The sequence below is a fragment of the Hemitrygon akajei genome, chromosome 17, assembly GCF_048418815.1.
Source record: "Hemitrygon akajei chromosome 17, sHemAka1.3, whole genome shotgun sequence".
NCBI lineage: Eukaryota > Metazoa > Chordata > Chondrichthyes > Myliobatiformes > Dasyatidae > Hemitrygon > Hemitrygon akajei.
The window spans coordinates 64,469,656-64,490,661 of record NC_133140.1 but is presented as its reverse complement, the minus strand read 5'-3'; the positions used below and the strand labels follow the sequence as shown (position 1 = coordinate 64,490,661).

At 36.9% G+C, this 21,006-nt stretch overlaps 1 protein-coding gene across 1 annotated transcript in view; it reads right to left on the bottom strand.

Moving 5' to 3' along the window:
- Positions 1 to 2,038: 2,038 nt before the first annotated feature.
- gan (gigaxonin) overlaps positions 2,039 to 21,006 on the bottom strand; it is a 113,762-nt gene continuing 94,794 nt past the window's right edge. Inside the window, exons 10-11 of the mRNA XM_073070307.1 lie at positions 17,898 to 18,007; positions 2,039 to 16,615 (exon numbers count right to left, since the gene is read on the bottom strand). Coding sequence (XP_072926408.1) covers positions 16,419 to 16,615; positions 17,898 to 18,007 — 307 coding nt within the window. The 3' untranslated portion in view covers positions 2,039 to 16,418. The remainder of the gene's footprint in view (positions 16,616 to 17,897; positions 18,008 to 21,006) is intronic.

Below are 21,006 nucleotides of genomic sequence, written 5' to 3'. Positions count from 1 at the left end.
TTAACTGATGTACCTGCGTGACTTCGTGGCGGGAGAAGACAGGATACTCGGGCCGGTTTAATCAGCAAAGGAGGATTGGGGAAAGCAAACTCAGCGAAAGTGCTTGGAAAACAGACATTGTTAAAGGTAATACAAGACGAACAGGATTCTTCATGGTGAAACTCCTGAACTAGGTATTGGGAACCTTGGCTCGCCAAGCTGGCTTGTTAGCTTGCAGACGTTTCGTTACCCACCCAGGCAACATCATCAGTGCAACTACGAATGAAATGTTGGGGGGTGTATGTGTGTTTAGGTAATAATTGTTACCCGGGCTGTGTTAGTCGACCGTTATGTAGGATTAATGTCGTGCACTTTGATTGTTATCAGGTGTAAATTGCCTCTTGTCTCTAGACTGATGATTTGATACTGAAGTGGGATGTAAACTGGGTTCATTTCAATGTGCTTGTTGATAGAATTCTGTGTGGAGAACAAAGTCTCTAAGAATTCTTGGGTTTGGCCTAGAATAGTGACATTGGCCCAGTCGAATTGATGTCCCAATGTATAGATAAAAGGGAAAGTTGATCATGATAGTATACAGCCAGTTGGTGTTCATGTACCCTTATCGATAGCTTCCTGCCAATTTGTCCAATATAATGCTTGTCGCAGTTGGCGCATGGAATTTTGTATATGGTGTTCGTTCTGTGCATCGTAGGTAGTGTGCCTATTATTCTTGATAGACATTGACGTATTGGGGCTGTAGGGTTGTGTGCTACTGTGATGTCATATGGTCATAGAAATGATATCATCTGCTGAGTGAGAGCCTGCAGGATGTTTGTTATCACAGGCTTCATGACAAGTAATGATAACAGTAGGATTGACTATTGTCTAATGCATTGTTATCTTCATCAAACTGGCACCAAAACATAAAATCAATGTTGAAGTTTTCATGAACACTGAAATCAAATCTCAGATCGTGCCCCAATACTGATCTGTTGGAGTTATAAAGTATCCACATCTTCTGGACTGGCCTGGTTCAACAGAATTTGCTTCTTGGTGAGAGTCTTGACATCTCCACCAGAAAAAATATACAAGTTTATTTTGCTGAGAATGATCAGACGATCCAGGAGTTAAAGAACTGCCAAAATGAAGTACACCTGGAGTGAAAAATCCATGATGTCTCCAGTGTGCAGCTTAATCATAGAGACTGGGTTGACCTTGATTGTGGAGTGACGTTGAATGATGTCAATGCAAAGAATTCACTTCCGCCTTGTCATCACTTGACAAAAAAAAAAGTTGAAAATGCCATGTGTTAACTGAGGAACAGCAAGGCCTCAGGAACAGACTTTATCCCCACTAAGATTCTAAGAGTTAGTCATGAGGAACTCCGATGCATGGAGGATTATCGCAGGTTTGGCATGGGTGGTATCACTCAAGGAGTATATGGTCCGACTCACAGTGGCATACAGGAGGGTAGCAGTCACTGCTTCCTTGTCAACCCTAAGTCTTATGCTAAATTTGAGGTCCTGTAAATAACTGAACAACTGATTCTTTCAACACACACAAAATGCTGGTGGAACACAGCAGGCCAGGCAGCATCCATAGGGAGAAGCGCTGTCGACGTTTCGGGCTGAGACCCTTCATCAGGACTAACCGAAAGGAAAGATAGTAAGATAGTATGCTGCCTGGCCTGCTGTGTTCCACCAGCATTTTGTGCGTGTTGTTTGAATTTCCAGCATCTGCAGATTTCCTCGTGTTAACTGATTCTTTCTATCATTTCTTAGGCCACAATGGGGCAGTTATCAGTTTCTTTGTCTGTGCAATGGGTTGCAACTGCTTAATTTCTTAATAGAAGGATAATGACAAGGACCAGTTTCAAATGTATTTTGAATGTTGGAAACCAGCTGAGAGGGTATTGTATTTGGTTGTGGTGGAGGACAGACCTTAAAAAGGAAAGGGACAAGTCTAATTAGGATAGTAAACTAAATCATTTGCAGCCTTAAAATAGCAAGCTGCTAAAGAAAATATTATTTTCAATAGATTGATATTCTTCAGACACCAGTTTACTTCCACTAGTTTTATTAGTGCTGTGGTTGTTGAAGTTACATAATGGGATTCAATTGATCATAAGCCCCTATTTCTGATAAAATAGCTTTATTTCGAGTTCCAACATATTCTATTGCATAAAGGCAAACCCAACAGCCATTCTTGACATGGAACAAATAGATTACATTTAATTTATTCATGTGAATAAAAATTCAGTTAGTACAAACCAAATCCCAATAGTAGCAACTTCATCATATTTTCCTCAAACAATGCTGAACAGTTTTAGATTTATAATTTCCAAAACAACACAATTTAACTTGAAAATTATCATTCAAATAGTCACCTGAAGAAATATTTTTTGTAGTGCTTCTCTTGATAAATTTTAACAAACAGACAACCCACATAGGACATTTCCATTTGCAAACTTCACTCCATTAAAACAAGCTCTGCATCAGTCACATTTAACACAAGTGAGTTGAAGTTTTTTTTTAATAAAGAAGAGCAGAATGAATACAACCTGGTTAAAGACAAACACAACCAGCTCCCTCTGTTGCTATGTAGACTCAACAATACATTCAGTACCATGTAGAAATAAACTGCAGGCAGAAAAATTCTAGAACAGAATAACAAAAGGACTTCTCTTTGTATTCCCATCAACAAACATTTGTACATTTACTAATGAAACCACTATTGATAAAGCAAAACTTGATGTATTGACTGAGCAAATTTCACAAATTGCAATCGACAATATATCAATCACATGCAAAAGTTACATAATTTGTGATTGGTAAATAGCATTAGTATAGGTCTCATATTGGGCTTAAGGTTTAACTGGAATTTTCACCAAATTTCAGCCAGCACATTGCTCAAATTGCCGGATATAAGGAAATAATGCAGTTTATTATATAAATTATTTGTTAACACCAAAATAAGAAAAAGGTACATTCAAGTAAGGCAACATGGCAATACTATTACTTTAAATCTTCGCCAAAAACATAATAGTTAAATTCTTGAATCAAATTCAATAATTCTCAGTAATTTTAAACTTTATTAAAAGGAGGCCATCACCAGTACCTTTCCACTTTTGGTGATGGGACGTAAAAGAGAATGTCAATGGTGCCTTACGTTATTTTGTTTCAGTGTTACACACACCATTTTTGAATGAGGATTGTCCTGCTCCCTAGGTTCCACTCATTTCCAACAGGAATCATTTGATAAAAAGTGCAAACTCAGATGGTAGTTCCCTCTTATTTCTCTTCTGGGTAAAGCCTGGCTTCTATTCTTGGTTTAGGCACTGCAGCATGATTAAGATCAGCAGTGGACAGAACTACAAACATTAATCTGTGTTTCCACAATTTACATTTATGTAGTAACGTAAGAAGAAACAGACTGTAGGTAACTGACAGAAAACATTTACAAAAAGAGATTTTGGCCAGGCTTTCAAAGAAATGAAAGGCAAATCAATGAATTCTGCAGAGTAAGGTTAAGAGTTGACATTGTTTAAGGTTAAAAGGTTGTGCATAATGATATGAAGTTACTGTAAGGGTACTGATTTTTGTTTACATTCTCTATAATATGGAAAAGAAGACCGGCATTCAGAAAGCCATATTGGACCATACGGCAGATGTTTTAATGTTAGCACATTATAACTAGGTATAACTTCTGGTTTCACACCAAGACTAGACACTGAAGACAAATTTGAGAATATGTTACTAAATACCTATACCCTTTCTAACTTAAAATTATAATGCAAAGAAAAAAATCTATGGAAAACACCTTAATTATATTTTTTGATCAGACAACAGGAAAGTTCATCATATTAGTTATATACTCCCATTTTTTGTTGCTGTCACAATAATAATTTTTTTAGAATATTCTATCTCCAAGTAATATGGTTCGCATTAGTAGCTGTGCACAAAATTGTATGAATCTGTTTTACATTCTAGATGCCAGTCAATGTATAAATAGAGACCAAGGTCCAGCAAATCAAGTAAGATTTAAGATACTTCTGCTTCAACATTGCCTTAATTGGTGGAACTCCGTGCAATACTAGGAAACAGCAATATTGGACCCCATCTCTCTCAATAGTAATATTGAAAAGCAGAACAAAACCAGAAGCATAAGCGAGACCTTAGATATCTCATCTTGTTTCAACAAGTAAACAACTGTGTATCTGACCGTAACAGTGCAGAGTTCTAAAAATATTAATAATTCTTCAGGAAGTATTGCATTTGCAATATACCTGATAGCAAATACTGTATTTCCAGAATAGCTGTTAACATTTTTGACACCCTGATGTGAATTCAAGTATTCTACAGGCAACTAAATTATAAATTGGATTCCTGTCCATTAGTGGTTACCTTAGTTGTCCAATAGAATCACACATTTATACAGTAGGTAGATAATAATATCTAACATTTATACATCTAGCTAAAACACTGATGAAATCAAAATCTTCACATGGCAAAAACATACAAGATTCTCAACATATTTAGTAGAACCACTATGCATGAAAGGTGTGAGCTACCACATTTATTACTTATCTGAACTGGTTAATAAACGAGTTATATTTGGCCTTCTCAATAATGTGTGTTTTTAGTATCTCTGTTTTTAGCCATTCCCTCATCACCATCATCCACTCCTCACCCATAGTAATATACTGAATCTTGTTTCATGAGACTTTCCCAGTACTTGACCAGGAATCAAATCCTCTATTTTAAGCATGCTACCATCAACTCTATACAGTGAGGAGCTTTGCATAAAAAAAGGCTTCTGTTTATTTCACAAAAGAAAATCTGCAGGACTGGACTGACAAAGGGTTCAGCCCAAAATGTCAACTGTACTCTTTTCCAAGATGCTGCCTGGCCTGCTGAGTTCCTCCAGCATTTGGTGTGTTTTGTTCTGTTTATTTCATGCTGATCCACTTTCAATGTGTTAGGCAGAACTTTCTCCCCCCTAAATGTTCACTGATTTTAATCCAGGTAGCTTAATTACGTCACTGTTAACCTCTAAGGAAGGCACCACATAAAGCACAGCAACCACATATCAAATTATGTTTTATGGCTTATATTTCATATAAGTGATTCATGTGATAAAACTGGCATAGAGAAAAGGGAATTTTGTAGAACAAAGGCTTCTTGGGCCTTCAAGATTCCTTCCCTTATTAGGTACTCTACTGCATATTTTAATATCTCTACTTTCCATATTATCACTGTAATTTCAAGTTATAAAGATGCAAATACAACAGGTGCACAAAACTAAACAGATGGGAATTTAAATTCCATTGTTCAAGCCCAAATTTCTATTTGAAAACTCTATTACGCTACCATAACTTAGCTGATTTATTATAGTTAATGAACTGCCTATTTAACACAGGGGTAACAACAGCACTGGAAATACAGTACAAAATGGACACTCTTAATGAGCATACCAAAGAAAGCTAACAGAGTACCGTCTGTAAGATGCATTCATAATTATTTTTCAGAGCTGCCATGAAGTGACGTGTTCTATAATTTTTCAATTGCACCACTTCTACCAGCTTTAAATGAGGCAATAATAATTTATGATAATCAAAATTGCTACATCTTAACTTCTATCACACACATTAATTAAAATGGGGAACTTATTCTGTTGCTTTTACAAATTCATTGTAAAACGTTAAGAACATTTAATAGATTTGGTAAACTTCTATACTTACAGTTTTACCAAAATATTTGCACTCTGCATAAAACTATAATTTACAACGTTAGACTATTTTTGAGTAGATAGTTTTGTTATACATGTTAAGCTTATATATAAGATTTAAAATTAGTGCTTCTTATGATGGATTTTGTTTTAAATAATGCAGCTAGACAGTCGTCATTTGAATTTGCAAATAAACATGCGGTTCAAAAAATGAGAATAAAATTACGTGGGTACAATGGGAGAGACATTCCCATGTGCATTTAACCACTGCTTCTGATAAGCAGGGATGGTGGTACACAGATAAATGCACATACCTCAGATAAAAGCACCTCAGCTGAATCCAGAGTGTGTTCATAAGCATTAGGTTTCACATAAACACTAATCCTGCAGTATTTGATACAACAAAGATACAACTGCATACAAATGCTTTATCTGAAGAATAACTATAAATCACAGCCACAGAGAAGTCTGAAAAGGTTGTGGAATTAAGAGTGCAGGAATTTTCCCGTTATGTGGTCCTAATCTCAGATGTAGCACATACTACTTAAAACTGCAAAATATATTCCATAACACTATTAACAAGAGACCTAAGATGGTAAAATCTGGCAGCTAGATATGGAATGTTATATATGGGGTGAAGTTGTACAAGTCATACAAAGATCAGCTATGTCATTAAACCAGATACTGTACATTGCATTGCAAGCAAATCCATTACAATAAATGTTTGTTCCACAACAAATTAATTACATTTCCCCCCAAAAACTGGAATACTAATGATTTGAAATTTAAAGTAACATAAATGGAAAATTCCAATGATGAAGCAAATCCAATGATGATAGGATGTAACACATGTATTTATGGAAGGGGAAGATTATATAATTGGCTGGTGCAAGATATCTCATAGCTTTTGCTGGCATTGAGTGCATTTATTGAGATAGCTTGCAAGTTATCATAATAGTGGGTGAACTACCAGACAACCCAGCTACCTCCAAAATGTGAAATTATTTAAAAAAAATCAACTCGATTGTACGTTTTTGCTTGGAAATTAGCAGAATATAATTTTAATACTATGAACTTTAGTATTTTGTTTAATGTTAATAACAAAATTTCAGGAATACATCTGAATTTGATGTGGTAGGGCCATGTAAAAGAGTAAGTGGAAGGTACTCAATTCAGTGTTTGACATTGAGTAAATTTTTAAATTACAATATTTCTTCACACCTACTGTAAGTTGCACAAACTTTATATGTATCTAATGAAAATTCAGAGAAAATTTATTTGCACAAATGTTAGACAAATGCGGTTTAGTGTTTTTGGCCCAAATAAAATTTCACCATTGTAAATACAGATTTTCATCTTGACAATTCTGAAATTATCAAATTGCTTTTGGATTAGAGCTTCTTCATTTAAGACCTTTTGTAATGAATTATTCACTGACAGTAGTACTAACAAACAATGGAGGGTTGCAAGAGTCATGAGTACTTCCCAACCCCACAATAATGAACATTTGTGTAACATCATCACATCTATCATATATGATGTGTATTTCAAGTGCAACTTGAAATAAACTTCCTGTACACACTCTGAGTCAGGCTGTTCGTTTAAACGTATAATGCTACCAAATTGAATCTTACCTTCATCTGATCATACACAGATTTCATTTGCAGGGATTGGTGGGGCGGGGTGGGGGCGGGAAAAGGGGACCTCACTAACTTCCCTTGCTTACTGAAAAATATGAATGCACAATGCCTCAGGTCTCCTGCATCTCTAAGGTTCAGCTACCTATAACAGACCACAGATGATCACTGATTCTTCTCAGTCTGTACTGTTCTGCAATTATCTGGGTAAATTTACAAGCCTGAATATCAAATGTATGCTGAGGGAATGTCTCATTTACTCCAGCCACATTTATATTGCTCTCAGAAGAACAAAATTTAATAATATCTGAAACATTTCAGCATTATTATCCCTTCTGTTCAGTTATGATACTTAGGTGCCAGGTGAGCAGATTGATACTTTGCAGAATGCATTATATACTTGCTTAAATGCTAACATTTTACAATTGCGGATGTTCAAATTGTTTCAGTAAGCCTGCAAGGATGGAGTAAACTCTCCACAAGACTTGGCTGACTCTAGCATTCAAATTTCCCTCAGTTTGGACAAACTTTTTCAAAATCTAAAGCAGCAACTATAACAAAATATATGCTATATTTTGCTGCATGATATACTATGTAAAATTCAAGTGAAAAACATCAAACATTTAATAGTTTTTAGTTTTTCATGCTGTGCAAAGACATTAAGTCATAAAGGGGTAACAATTTGTGAATTCCTGAAAGCATAGGATATTGGCAGAAACACTGAGTCCTACTAAATAAAATCTTGTCAATTATCATTTGACTTAAATTAATATTGAATCCTAGGTATGTCAAACTCCTGCGTGTCCTGTTCACAGGATCATTTTGATTTACGATAAGGTTATGCCATTTTATTGCTAATAGCTATTTCCATTTGTGTCCTGGAATAACTTTAATAAAAATCTGGCTGCCAATTAAATCAAACTGCTAGGGCTAATTTCTTATAACAGTGACAATATATTGATGCACTAGCTTTTTCTCAAGGCAGCTTTAGCTGTATTTCGATCTCAAAATCACAAACTAAGGTTAAAGTGTCAAAAAAGTACAGACGACTTGCATTTCAAGCCACTTTAGAATGCCCCAAATTTCCTTACAGCCAATAAAGTATAATTTCTGAACAACATTCAGCACTGTCCCCAATCACTAGTAAGAGAATGGACTGAATATCTGTTTATCCAGGTGATTTTGACAAAGGATGAAACAGTAGCCAGCACCTGCTCCTTGTTGATATAGTACAATTGGATCTTTTAAGTGTATCCGTGAGGATTGAAAAGCCTCAGTTTAACCAAGATATAGACAGAGTAGATTTAGAGAGGATGTTTCCAATTGTGGGGATCTCTAGGACTAGAGGGCACAGCCTCGAAATAGAACAGAAATGAGGAGAAATTTCTTTACCCAGAGGGAATCACTCTGTGGAATTCATTGCCACAGGCAGCTGTGCAAGCTAATTCATTGAGTGAAGTGGAGGGTGACAGATTCTTGCTTAGTAAGAGCTTCAAAGGTTTTGGGGAGAAGACAGGAGAATCAAACATGACCAAATGCTGGAGCAGACTTGATGTGTCGAATGGCCTAATTTTGCTCTTACATCTTATGGTCTTAACTTTTCACAAGTTCTGACAGTGCAGCAATCCAACTAAACTGTGCTGAAATCTCAATCTAGCTATTTCCACTCAACTTCCTTAAGTCAGTGTTGAACGATGAAACTTCTGAAGCAGAAAATTCTGCTATTAACTAAGCTATAGTTTTACTCTACAATCTGCCTGATGAGAAAGCAGCTCATTATTTTGGGACTTGATTCATTTCAGTTAAAAGAAAAACTCTTTGAGATTAATCCCAAGCAACATTAAAATAAAAACAGCAGTTTTCAAAGATACAGAAAAACTAATTTTAATTTGTTTCGCCTTCACAGAGGACTACTGAACAAAATATCTATGGTCCTAAAGATTTCAATGAACTTCAACAACTTAACTCTGAGAATGTCTAGAAATGCAAATATAATTTCTTTAATAACCACAATGTTCTGCTTTCCACAGAAAAATACTTTCATAAAGTCAAATATCACTTACAAACTTGTTCTAATAATTATGTTCTTAGCCTTCAATAGTTCAGAGATGACTACGTGTCTATATGCTTTCTATTACTCTGCAGTACAAAAGCTAAATGACGTGAGGGTTACCAATTCCCAATTATATAAGAATTAGAGGCTAACTAAGCTGTGTGTTTGGACTAATGGTTTGTGCTTAATTATTGTCTGTTACCATTTTTTTCTTTTTTTTAATAAATAGAACACCAGAACATTCATTTGCTGGAATTGTGCTTAAGCATTCAAACTGAATGGAGTAGTCAAATGATTAGGTAAAAGAGTTTTTGCAGTTGCTGCAAATCTCAACCAGCATACACAAAATGCTAGAGGATCTCAGCTCTGGTAGCATCTATGGAGAGAAATAAACATTCCACGTTTCAGACCAAGACCTTTCATCAGGACTCAATCTTGATGAAGTGTCTTGGAAATGTTGGCAGCTTTTTACCCTCCACAGATGCTGCTCAATCTGCTGAGTTCCTCCAAACTTTTTTGGTGTTGGTCAAATGATTAACTTGTTATCAACATTAAAATAGGTATTATATAAAATTTAATGTGATTTGACTGAAATCTCATGAAAACAATCAGTGAATGAAAAATCTTGTTCATTATTGAAATGTATTTACCAGAAAATGGCTTAAATCAAAATATAGATCACATCAATAAAATACATTATATGATTTTCAGCATTCAGTTTGCCCTTGAGATCTCTTTTTCTAAAATTATAATTTAAATCCAATAAGAAGGAAGCTTGGTTTTGGAGTTAATTGGAGAGTTAAGTTTTTGTTAATCAAAAAATCTTCTGCATTTCCTCAGCATAGTTGAGCCAATGTGATCCATTAATATCTCAGTACTACTCTGACAAAATAGATAATTTTTAATCAGTCTGAAAGAGCAGTATCAAATGCTTGTTATGCATAATGCATTGTATGCCAGTTCAACAGTAACATGTCATCATCAACCAAGTCTTTCCAAAGAAGCAATCTTCTTTCTGTCCATTTTATTCATTTCCCCTGTTTTGGCACTGAATAAAGCAATTTGGCTAAAGTTATCAAACAAACTGGCAAAAGGATCATACATCCATAACTTTGAGAATTGAAGTACTTGAAGAAATTTGTTGAATAATCCAAGGAATTGTGTCCATTACTCATTGATACTACTCCACTGACTGAAGTAATTCAATGGAAAGTGCAGCTCTGAAATTTGATACGGGCAAACATACCAGTCAACTACTTTTTCCTGTTTTGTGCTGAGTTCCTATTGACATTAAGAATGTTGCAAGACAGCAGTTAGACTGACTATGACATGATACAATGCTTATTTATATATATACATACACACACACATGCTAAGAGTGGAAGAGTCAGTGAGAATCTGCAATTTAAAAAAAAACCTTTGGACTGCTGGACTGGAAGTAGTTAATCTGGCAGTGCTCAGTGATTTATTCCATCTGTTAAATGTCTGCCAACAGAAAGTAAATTCCAAAACAGATCCTACCTTTAGCTAGGCTTCAGGTTTGTACATTTCAACCATTTAATTTTGACAAGTAATTCATTTACAAGCAAACTTAATGCTAACATACAAGGTAATTGGAAAGGGACTTCTTAATGAAAGATCTCGTTTCTTTATAAAGTATACTTCAAAATAGATAAATATTTAAAACCTTGGACTGGATTGAGTAACAAACTTAAGAAGATTCAAGGACATCATAAACTGTAATAATGAAGGTCTAGCAGCTTCAGTAGGTTATATACGTAACCATCACTACATATTAACATTTTATATACTACAGAGGTTATATTTAATTATCTATGAATATTTAGGGCCTTTTAACCCTCTTCCACTGCTTTGAAGTCAGCTGTTTATATACCATATCTGCAATGACTGTGTATAGCAGTTAAGCTCAAGTCTTCCAAGTTTTGGATACATCCAATGAATTTAATTTAGACAAGAGAACGAAGAAAAAAAAGTTCAATTTATCTCCTCACTGACCCATATGTACTGAGCCTTGCTGCAATATGGTCACCGTGACTCAGTGCCATGGCAGGCCACTGCAAATGGTCTGTACTTTATTAAATTAGAAGTATTAATTTGAACTAAAAATTTCAACTAAGAAATAACAGTAACCTGACCTTTGAATTTGATAAGATCATCTGAAGCAGCAACTGAATAATCGTCTTGGAGGGGATAGCATTCCCACAAATGTTTAGTTAAACACTAATTTAAAAGAAGTTATGGAAGCAAAATTATTTATTCTACATTAGACTTTATATAATCTATAAACTGGGTAACCCTTATAATAACACATTGCAATAATGGAATGTGGTGCTTTGCTGTAGGAAATGAGGTTGCCTGATCTAAGTTTCCCATCTCGTGTGGCTACCTAAAAAGACAAAGCAATTGCTCTAGAGATTTCAAACCCTATCACAGATACATGGGAAGATAAATTTGTCAAGTTTAAAATTTAATTCATGAAGCTTAACTGACTGTATTCAGCTCCCAAATACTTTTATTACAGGCATAGATGTGAAAGGCCAGGTTAATTGCGATGCTTTCTATGATTAATTAACCTTCTCACTTATTGGCTGAGCTCACACAAATCATGCCTCAGCTTTTGTTTTAGCCAAAGTGCAAGAAGGCTACACGAAAACAGCTGCAATTCTTGAGAGAAGGAACAGCTAAAACTGTGATATATTGTACGTTTAAGCTTGGGATATAATATGAACAGTGGGCGTAAGACATCTGGAACTACCAAATCTGTTTCTTTTCATTTTAAAGATATGCATCTTGATAATATGGTCCAAAACGAAAATGGCATTTTCTTCCTAGCATCCAATGCAATTTTGTGCAAATGGACCCAACCCAAAGTGATAAAACAAAATATTAACAAAAGAAGTCAGTGGTCCCAGTATTTTACACCATTTTACATGTTATTATTCCAGCTGGAATAACTCTGTACCATCACCAAAAGCTCTACAATGTGAACTTTGATTGATTAAATCACTAGTAAAGCATTAAAAACTTGCGACTTGTGCATATATAATCACTTAATTCCAGCAGCAAAATACTGTAAGTGTTGGAAATTTGAAGCTGAAACAGAAAATGCTGAAAATATTTTATTTATTTTTTCCATTCCTGACATAAGATCATCAACCTGAAATGGCTCCCTTTGGGTGTTGCCTGACTTGCTAAGCATTTCCTGTAATTTCATTATGTAGTGTGGTCAGGTAAGTTGCAAATTAATTATTATTAGCACCACAACTTTTATTCACACAGTGATTCTCACGCTGCAGAAAATGCTTCTGTTTATAATAAAGAGGAAAGAGATGATAGCAAAAAGTAGGGAAAGTGAATAAATTTGATGTAGAGAATGATATGACAAGATCAAAAGAACTGTACAGATAATTGCAGATGGAATATTAAAACAAAATGCTGAAAACATATCACAAGCTCAGGCAGCATCTGTGAAAAGGAACAAGAGTTACCGTTTCAAGACTGAAACCATGTGTTAGAACTGTGAAGGAGAGAAAGCATTTTCAATTCTTGGAGAGGTAGGGGAGGGATGGAAGCTCCACTGTCACTCATTTGGCTCACTTTATCAGTCAATGGCAGATAATGCTTCTTTGTGTTAATTGTTGCTAATAGCAAGGCTGTAGGGTATGGAGGTAAGCCAGGCCAAATTTGTATAGGGAAAAATCACAGGTGGATGACAAGCAGAAATGGTGAATTTCACAATGTTAGGGAATTCAATATTGATTTCTGAAACCTGGAACGTGCCCATGTGGAAGACTGAATTGTATTAGTACAGGAGGCCACAGACAGGAAGTTCAGAGTGGGAAGGGATGAAGCAAGTAGACTCAGAGTCACCTCTTGTGAACTGAACAAAGGTGCTCTAAAAGGCAATCACCTATTCTAGGCTTGGTTTCTCTAATGTTTAGGAGACCTAACCGTGTACACTAAATGTAAAACACAAGCTTTGGAGTTCAAATGAATTGATGCTTTACCAGGAAAGTTCATTTATATGTGTGGACGATGGGAGTGGAAGAGGTGAAATAGAGTCCTTATAAGATATATAGTTAACACCACTCTGAGTTTGTCATGGATGTTCGTAGTTAGCCTACCCCTGAGATGGAGATGGAGAGAGGCAGAGATGAACCATACAGAGGCAAGAGTTAGGTTGAATTTAGTAGCAAAAACAACAAAATCTTTTTCTGATGAATACAGGAATATAAACACAGAACAAATTATCAATGCACTGGAGAAAGAATTGACCCACGCTAGACTGAAAGTAACTTTGTTCTACATTTCACATAAAGACTAGAATAGCCTGGGCGTATGCAAGAGTCACAGCTACACTTTCACCTGGAGAGAGTGAGTCGAGTTGGAAAAATTGTTCAATATGAGCAGGAAGAACTGGTTGAGTCTTTGTTCAAGAAGAAGCAAAAAAAACTCTCAGGCTCATTTGATATGAATGAAGATGTCGAGGAATTGTACATCTACAATGAAAATGAATCAATTGCCGGGTCTGCATACTTTGATGACTGCAATGGTGCTGCTTCATACACTCATTCAAAACCCAAAGTTTTCTCCACTTTGATGACCAATTTTCACCATTTTCACCACCACATGGTCCATCTCTGAGTCTTTCCTTCACTTCCTATATCTTTGTCTCCATTAATGTGGATAGATTACCCATAATTGTCCATTACAAAGTCACACAGTCTTGCAGATGCTCCCTCCCAACCTGCATCCGGTAAAGACTCTATCTCACTCTGCCAGTTGTTCAGTCTCCTTTGCCTTTCTCTGATGAAACTTTATGCATAGGTATTCCTCGGTGTCTTCTTTCTTCACAAATCAGGGTTTCCTATTTAACATTGAGAACAAAGCCCTTGACTGTATCTCATCTCATTTTCACATTTCTGCTCCTTACACCTCTCTTCCTGAGCAGCATAAGAACAGAATTCCGCAGATCTTGTGTCCCTTGGTCCTTAACTTCTATCTTAACAGTCTCTAACCTCCATGTTGGATCGATCATTCTTCAGCTTCTGGCAGTTCCAACAAGGTTCCACTGCCAGGTACATCATCTCCTCTCAGTATTTCAAAGGAACCACTACATTTACAATACCCTGTCCTACCCTTTCATCCCTACAGTATTGTCCCATGCAACAGAGTATTCAACTATTATTGTACTTGTTTTCTTCCCACCATCCAGTCATTCCAGGTGTAGCAGCAATCCATTTGAACTTCTTCCTATTTAGTGGACTGTATTTAGTGTTCTCGGTGAGGTCTCTTCTACATTAGTAAAAACCAAACATGTAGGGTGATTGCTTTGCTAAGCACCTGTGTGCAGTCCACAAGAGTGACCCATGTTTTCATTGCTCACCATTTTAATACTCCATCCCATTTCCACTCTGAACTGTCGGTGCCCTCCTAGACTGCTACAATGAGGCTTAATGCAAGCTTCAGAAACAATAACTTGCCTTCTAGACTCTGTATCAAATTCTCCAACTTTAGTCGCTCTTTAGTCTGTCATCAATCTGTAATTTTACCCCAGTTTTTGTCTCTATACTAGTCCAGCCTGGCTTGCTGGGTACCACTGCCCTGGTATTAACATTTACAATTCAGAAAAATAAGCATAACCTACCTCTAACTATCACCTTTACTCATCTGGTCTCAGTTTATCAGAGATATTTCCTTTGTTCTAAACCTTTCTTTGTTCAACCTTCTTAGCATCCAAGACATTTTCAGGTCTGTCCTGGTCCTCAGGAACAGTCCAAGGTCAGAAATGTTAACTCTCGTCCTCACTCCACCGATGCTACCTGACCTGCTGAATGTTTCCAGCATTTTGTTTCCATTTCAGATATCCAAATGGATTAACATTAACTTTCCTGTATTTGTAGAGGACAGAATTATTCCATAGCTCATTGTGTACATTTAAAACACAAATTAAAGTGGGTAAGTAAAATTTTGAAGTAGAGGTAAAATGTGCAATGTACAATAGTGAGCCAATAAATGAGCTGTGATGGTACTTTGCAATTCCAGCCTTTAGCGGTATCTTTCATACCTTAGTTTAAACTCAAGTAATAAATGGAAATAGAAAGCATAACCACATAGTGTACAACATCACTTTTAAACAGGAAGTTGAAAGAAAAAAATTTTGTTCAAATAACAAATGTAAACTATTTCAACTTCAGGAAGCAGTTTCAAGCTTTGAAAGACTGTTGCAACTGTCTCCTATTGACCCATTATTCATTTTAATATCATCGATTGAACTAAATTGCAAGAGTAAGTCATTGGTGTATTGGTAGCAACCATACCCCCCTCCATGATAGCGCTATTCTAAAGCACTTCAATTTAATTCCTATTCTCCTCAGAAATAAAGCTTCTGTTGCCTATTCTAACTACTCATCAGTTTCTTCACCACTCCTTGGATGTTAGGGTCTTATAACCCATATAAGATGGATGCTGGTATTGGAGTTTAATTTTCTTTTTGCTGTTATTATCCTGAGCTAGAGAAGTTAATAATTAAAACAGCTTTTGGAACTATTCTTCAACATGGTGAAAATTCGAAACTGACTTACATTGTTTGAATTAGCACATTTACATGAAAACAGAATTCATTCTCATTGAGTAAATGTCTACCTTCAGAATTCCACATCATCTTTAAATTTTTCAAGCTGTTATCTCCTTCTCATATTCATTTCATTTCAGGTCTTATATTATAATGCTGAAGATTAAGCCTTACTTCAGAAAGCTAAAGTTTTGGTTTTGCTGTTCGTTAATGTCTTATTAGTTTTATTTCTACTGAGTTAGGAATACCATGACAGAGCTTTCAGAGAATAAAGATAAACAAGGACAACTACCCTGGATCACATGAAAGTGTGCACCAATGCTTTGCCCTTGCAGAATCGTTACCAAATTGTAACAAGGATTTAGCAAGATTATCCCCGATTATATATGTTTTTGTTCTTAAATGAAGTTCCCTCTGGCTATTTGTATTATGATCCATTCGGTCCTACAGAGGGAATGCGTATACGGAAAAGACCTTGCTGTAACTGTAGTTTGAAGAGCTTGCAATTTGCAATACGTAGTGCTGCGCAACCTGTTCGGCGGAGATCTGAAGGGAGTAATGGTTTGGTGTGATGCCAGGTTCCTGTACTTCTGCGAAATTCTCTGACGAAGTCATACTGTGTGCCTAGAAGTAATGCAGAAAAGATGTCAATTGTTGCCTTTTCAGCTACATCCTACAGGCTTCACATCGCAGCAAATGTTTTCCAAAAACAACAACCAAGTTAAAATGTATCAAGCAGAACAGAATTAAATAAAATATTATGGGGAATTCTTTGTGTGGTAATAAAACTAAAAGTTAGAGATCTCAGAAACTTTTTTGTTAATTCATTTTCAGTATCTGAGGAAGTGCTACGTTAATATGCCACACCAAAGCCTGACAGCTACAGGTTTCCCCCGCTGTTCGAAGGTAGAACGTCCCTATGAAACCGTTTGTAAACTGAAATGTCGTAAAGCGAAGAAGCATTTACCATTAATTTATATAGGAAAAATTTTTGAGCGTTCCCAGATCCAAAATATAACCTACCAAATCAAACCAAATAAACATAAAACCTAAAATAACACTAACATATAGTAAAAGCAGGAATATGTTAAATACACACCCTATATAAAGTAGAAATATTGTATGTACGGTATAGTATCACTTATCAAACTTGGGAAGACAGTGAGCCAGAATCGATTTGGAGAAAAAAAATTGGCACATACACACATGCGCACATACACTCATGCACAAACAACTGCCTGCACAAGGCTTCATGGTCATTGTAGTCTTTCTCCGGGTAAACACACGTATAAAGCAAGTGTCTTTTTCTCATAAACGCGAAAATCCCCTTTGGTTAGTGAAAACAGGTACTAATGTAGGTCTTTCGTAACAGCGAGCTGTCGTAAAGCGAACGTTCGAAAAACGGGGGACACCTGTATTGGCTTTGGGGATGCCACGTTAACGTAGCATTTAGCATAATACTATTCCAGCACCAATGACACAGATTCATTCTGCTGCTCTCTGTAAGGAGTTTGTATGTTCTCCCTGTGACTGTGTGGGTTCCTTCTGGGTGCTCCAGTTTCCTCCCACATTCCAAAGATTAAGTAGCTTAATTGGCCACATGGGTGTAATTGAGTGACATGGGTTCACTGGGTCAGAAGAGGCTGTTACCATGTTGTATCTCTAAATTAAAACTGTTTGGAACTGTCAATCAGAAGATGGTAGTGAAATGCAAATTGAACTGCTGCTTGGACTTAGACCAAGTGATGGCAAAGCATACCATAGGAATATACTTCATTGCTAAGATGGTATGAGACTTGGAGGGGAGCCTGCAGTCTCCGTTAAATGGTATGTTACTGCATAAATATATTTTATACTTTTTCTATGTGACTCTATCCAAATATCTGACCAGAAGATACTCACTCACCTGTGTCCAGATCTCCAATAACATAAATACTGGCACCAATGGGCACAGCGCCATACACGAACGAAGAGCTCGTTGGTATACAAAGTGATTGGTCATTCAAATAGATCCACCTGAAAAACAATATTATAAGGTAATTAAACTAAAAGTGCAATTAAGGCTTCAAGTTATTAATCTGTATACAGATCACATATGAATTCTAATTCAATTCATGAACAGCAAAATCTTTGAACGATTACATATCATACTCTGGTCATCGAACACAGATTTCATTATTGGACCCAATTCTATGAACTCTAAATCACATAAATTTAGAACATCAAAAGCTTTGGACCATGCTTACAGTTTATTACAACCTGTTCAACTATTTAAGGAATCAGGCTATCCTACTCAATTTATTTCTATGAGACTGTTTACTGTACTACCTTAAAACTGTTAACAGGAGTTACACACCTAGGTACAGCTTCAGTCTGGTACAGAAAGTACAGATAGATAATTCCACTGCACAGGACACTTCCCTCATAAGGTAATTCACTGTTCCAGAGAAAGTTGTAGGACAGGTCAATATTTAAAGTAGAAATTGATAAAATTGTGAAAGTTGGAGGAATTGAGCGCTATGGGGAACTGACACAGATACCAAGACCAGCATAGATCCATCATGACTTTACTGAATGGCCAAGCAGGCCGGAGAGGCTTAATGGATTAAAGATTCAAAGATTAGTAGAATAAATATTCAGATGGATGGCACGGTAGCATAGTACTTAGTGTAACACTTTACAGTGCCAACAATCTGGCTTCAATTCCTGCCGCTGTCTGTAAAGAGTTTATACTTTCTCCCCATGACTCTGTGGGTTTCCTCCGGGTGCTCCGGTTTTCTCCCACATTCTAAATATGTACGGGTCAGTGGGTTAATTGGTCATATGGGTGTAATTGGGCTGCACAACTTGTTGGGCCAGAAGGGCCTGTTACCTTGCTGGATGTATAAATAAGTAAATAAATAAGCTTTATTTGTCATATCTACATCAAAACATACAGCGAAATCGGTCATTTGAGTCGAGAATGTGCTTGGAACAAGTTGCAAGTTTTGCTATGCTTCCAGCGAAAAACACAGCATGCCCACAACTTACTAACCCTAACACATCTGTCCACAAGACACAGGAGCAGAATAAGGCCATTCAGCCCATCGAGTCCACTCTGCCATTTCCACATAGCTGATTCCAGATCCTATTCAACCCCATACACCTGTCCTCTCACCATATTGCTTGAAGCCCTGACCAATGAGGAATCTATCAACTCCTGCTTTAAATATACCCATGGACTTGGCCTCCACTGCAGGCGTGACAGGGCATTCCACAGATATACCACTCTTTGGCTAAAATAAATTCCTCCTTACTTCTGTTCTAAAAGGCTGCCCCTCAATTTTGAGGCTGTGCCCTCTAGTTCTGTATACCCCCGCCAGAGGAAACATCCTTTCCACATCAACCTTATCTAGTCCTTTCAATATTCAGTAGGTTTCAAAGAGATCCTCCCCACATTCTTCTGAATTCTAGTGAGTGTAGGCCCAAAACCACCAAATGCTCCCCAGAGTTAACCCCTTCATTCCCATATTCATCCTCATAAATCTCTTCTGGACTTCTGGATCAAATGACAATACATCCTTTCTGAGATAAGGGGCCCAAAACTGTTAACAATAATCCAAGTGTGGCCTGACTAGTGGTCTTGTCAAGGCTCAGCATTATCTCGTTTTATATTCTATTCCCTTTGAAATAAATGCCGACATTGCATTTGCCCTCTTTAACACAGACTCAACCTGTAAATTAACCTTCTGGGAGTCTTGTATGAGGACTCCTAAGTCCCTCTGCACCTCAAATGTTTGAACTTTCTCCCCATTTAGAAAATAGTCTGCACTATCATTTCTTTTACCACTATGCATTATCATACATTTCCCAACACTGTATTCCATCTGCCACGTTTTTTTACCCATTCTTCCAATTTGTCCTGATGCAATCGCATTGTTTCTTCAGCACTACCTACCCCTCCACCTATCTTCATATCAACCACAAACTTTGCCACAAAGCCATCAATGCTGCTATCTAAATCACTGAGGAACAATGTGAAAAGTAGCGGTCCCAATACTGACCCTGAGGATCACCACTAGTCACTGGCAGCCAATCAGAAGAGGCCACCTTTATTCCCACAAACTGCCTGTCAGCCACTCTGCTATCCAGGCCAGTATATTTCCAGTAACCCCATAGGATTTTATCTTGTAAAGCAGCCTTATATGTGGCATCTTATCAAGGGCCTTTGAAAATCCAAGTAAATAACATCCACTGCCTCTCCTTTGTCTACCCTGCTTGTTACTTCCTTGAAGAATTCTAACAGATTTGTCAGGTAACATTTCCCTTTACAGAAACCATGCTGACTTTGACTTATTTAATCATTAGTCTCCAAGTACCCTGAAACATCATCCTTAGTAATGGTCTCCAACACTTTCCCAACCACAGAGGTCAGGCTAACTGGCTCATGCTTCCTCTCTTTTGTCTTCCTCCCTTCTTACAGCGGAGTGACTTTGCAATTTTCCAGCCCTCTGGGACAATGCTAGAATCAATGATTCTTGAAAGATCATGATCAATGCATCCGAGATCTCTTTGGCAACCTCTCTCAGGACTCTGGAATGTAGTCCATCTGGTCAGGTGACTTATCCCCCTTATTTTGCTAGCACTTTTTCCTTTGCAATAGCAATGGCACTTACTCCTGCTTCCTGACACTCAAGGACCTCTGGCATACTGCCAGTGTCTTCCACAGTGAAGACAGAATCAAAGTACTCATTAAGTTCATCTGCCATTTCTTTGTCCTCCAATACTACCTCACCAGCATCATTTTCCCATGGTCTCACGTCCCTTCTATTTTTTATGCAACTGAAAAATCTTTTAGTATCCTGCTTAATAATCAATAATAATTGGCTAGTTTGCCCTCATTTTTCATCATTTCCTTTCTTACAGCTTTTTTAGTTGTCCTTTTGTTGGATTTTAAAAGCTTCCCAATCATCCAACTTCCCACTCACAGTTGCTACCTTATTTGGCCTTTCCTTGGCTTTTAATGCAGTCTTTAA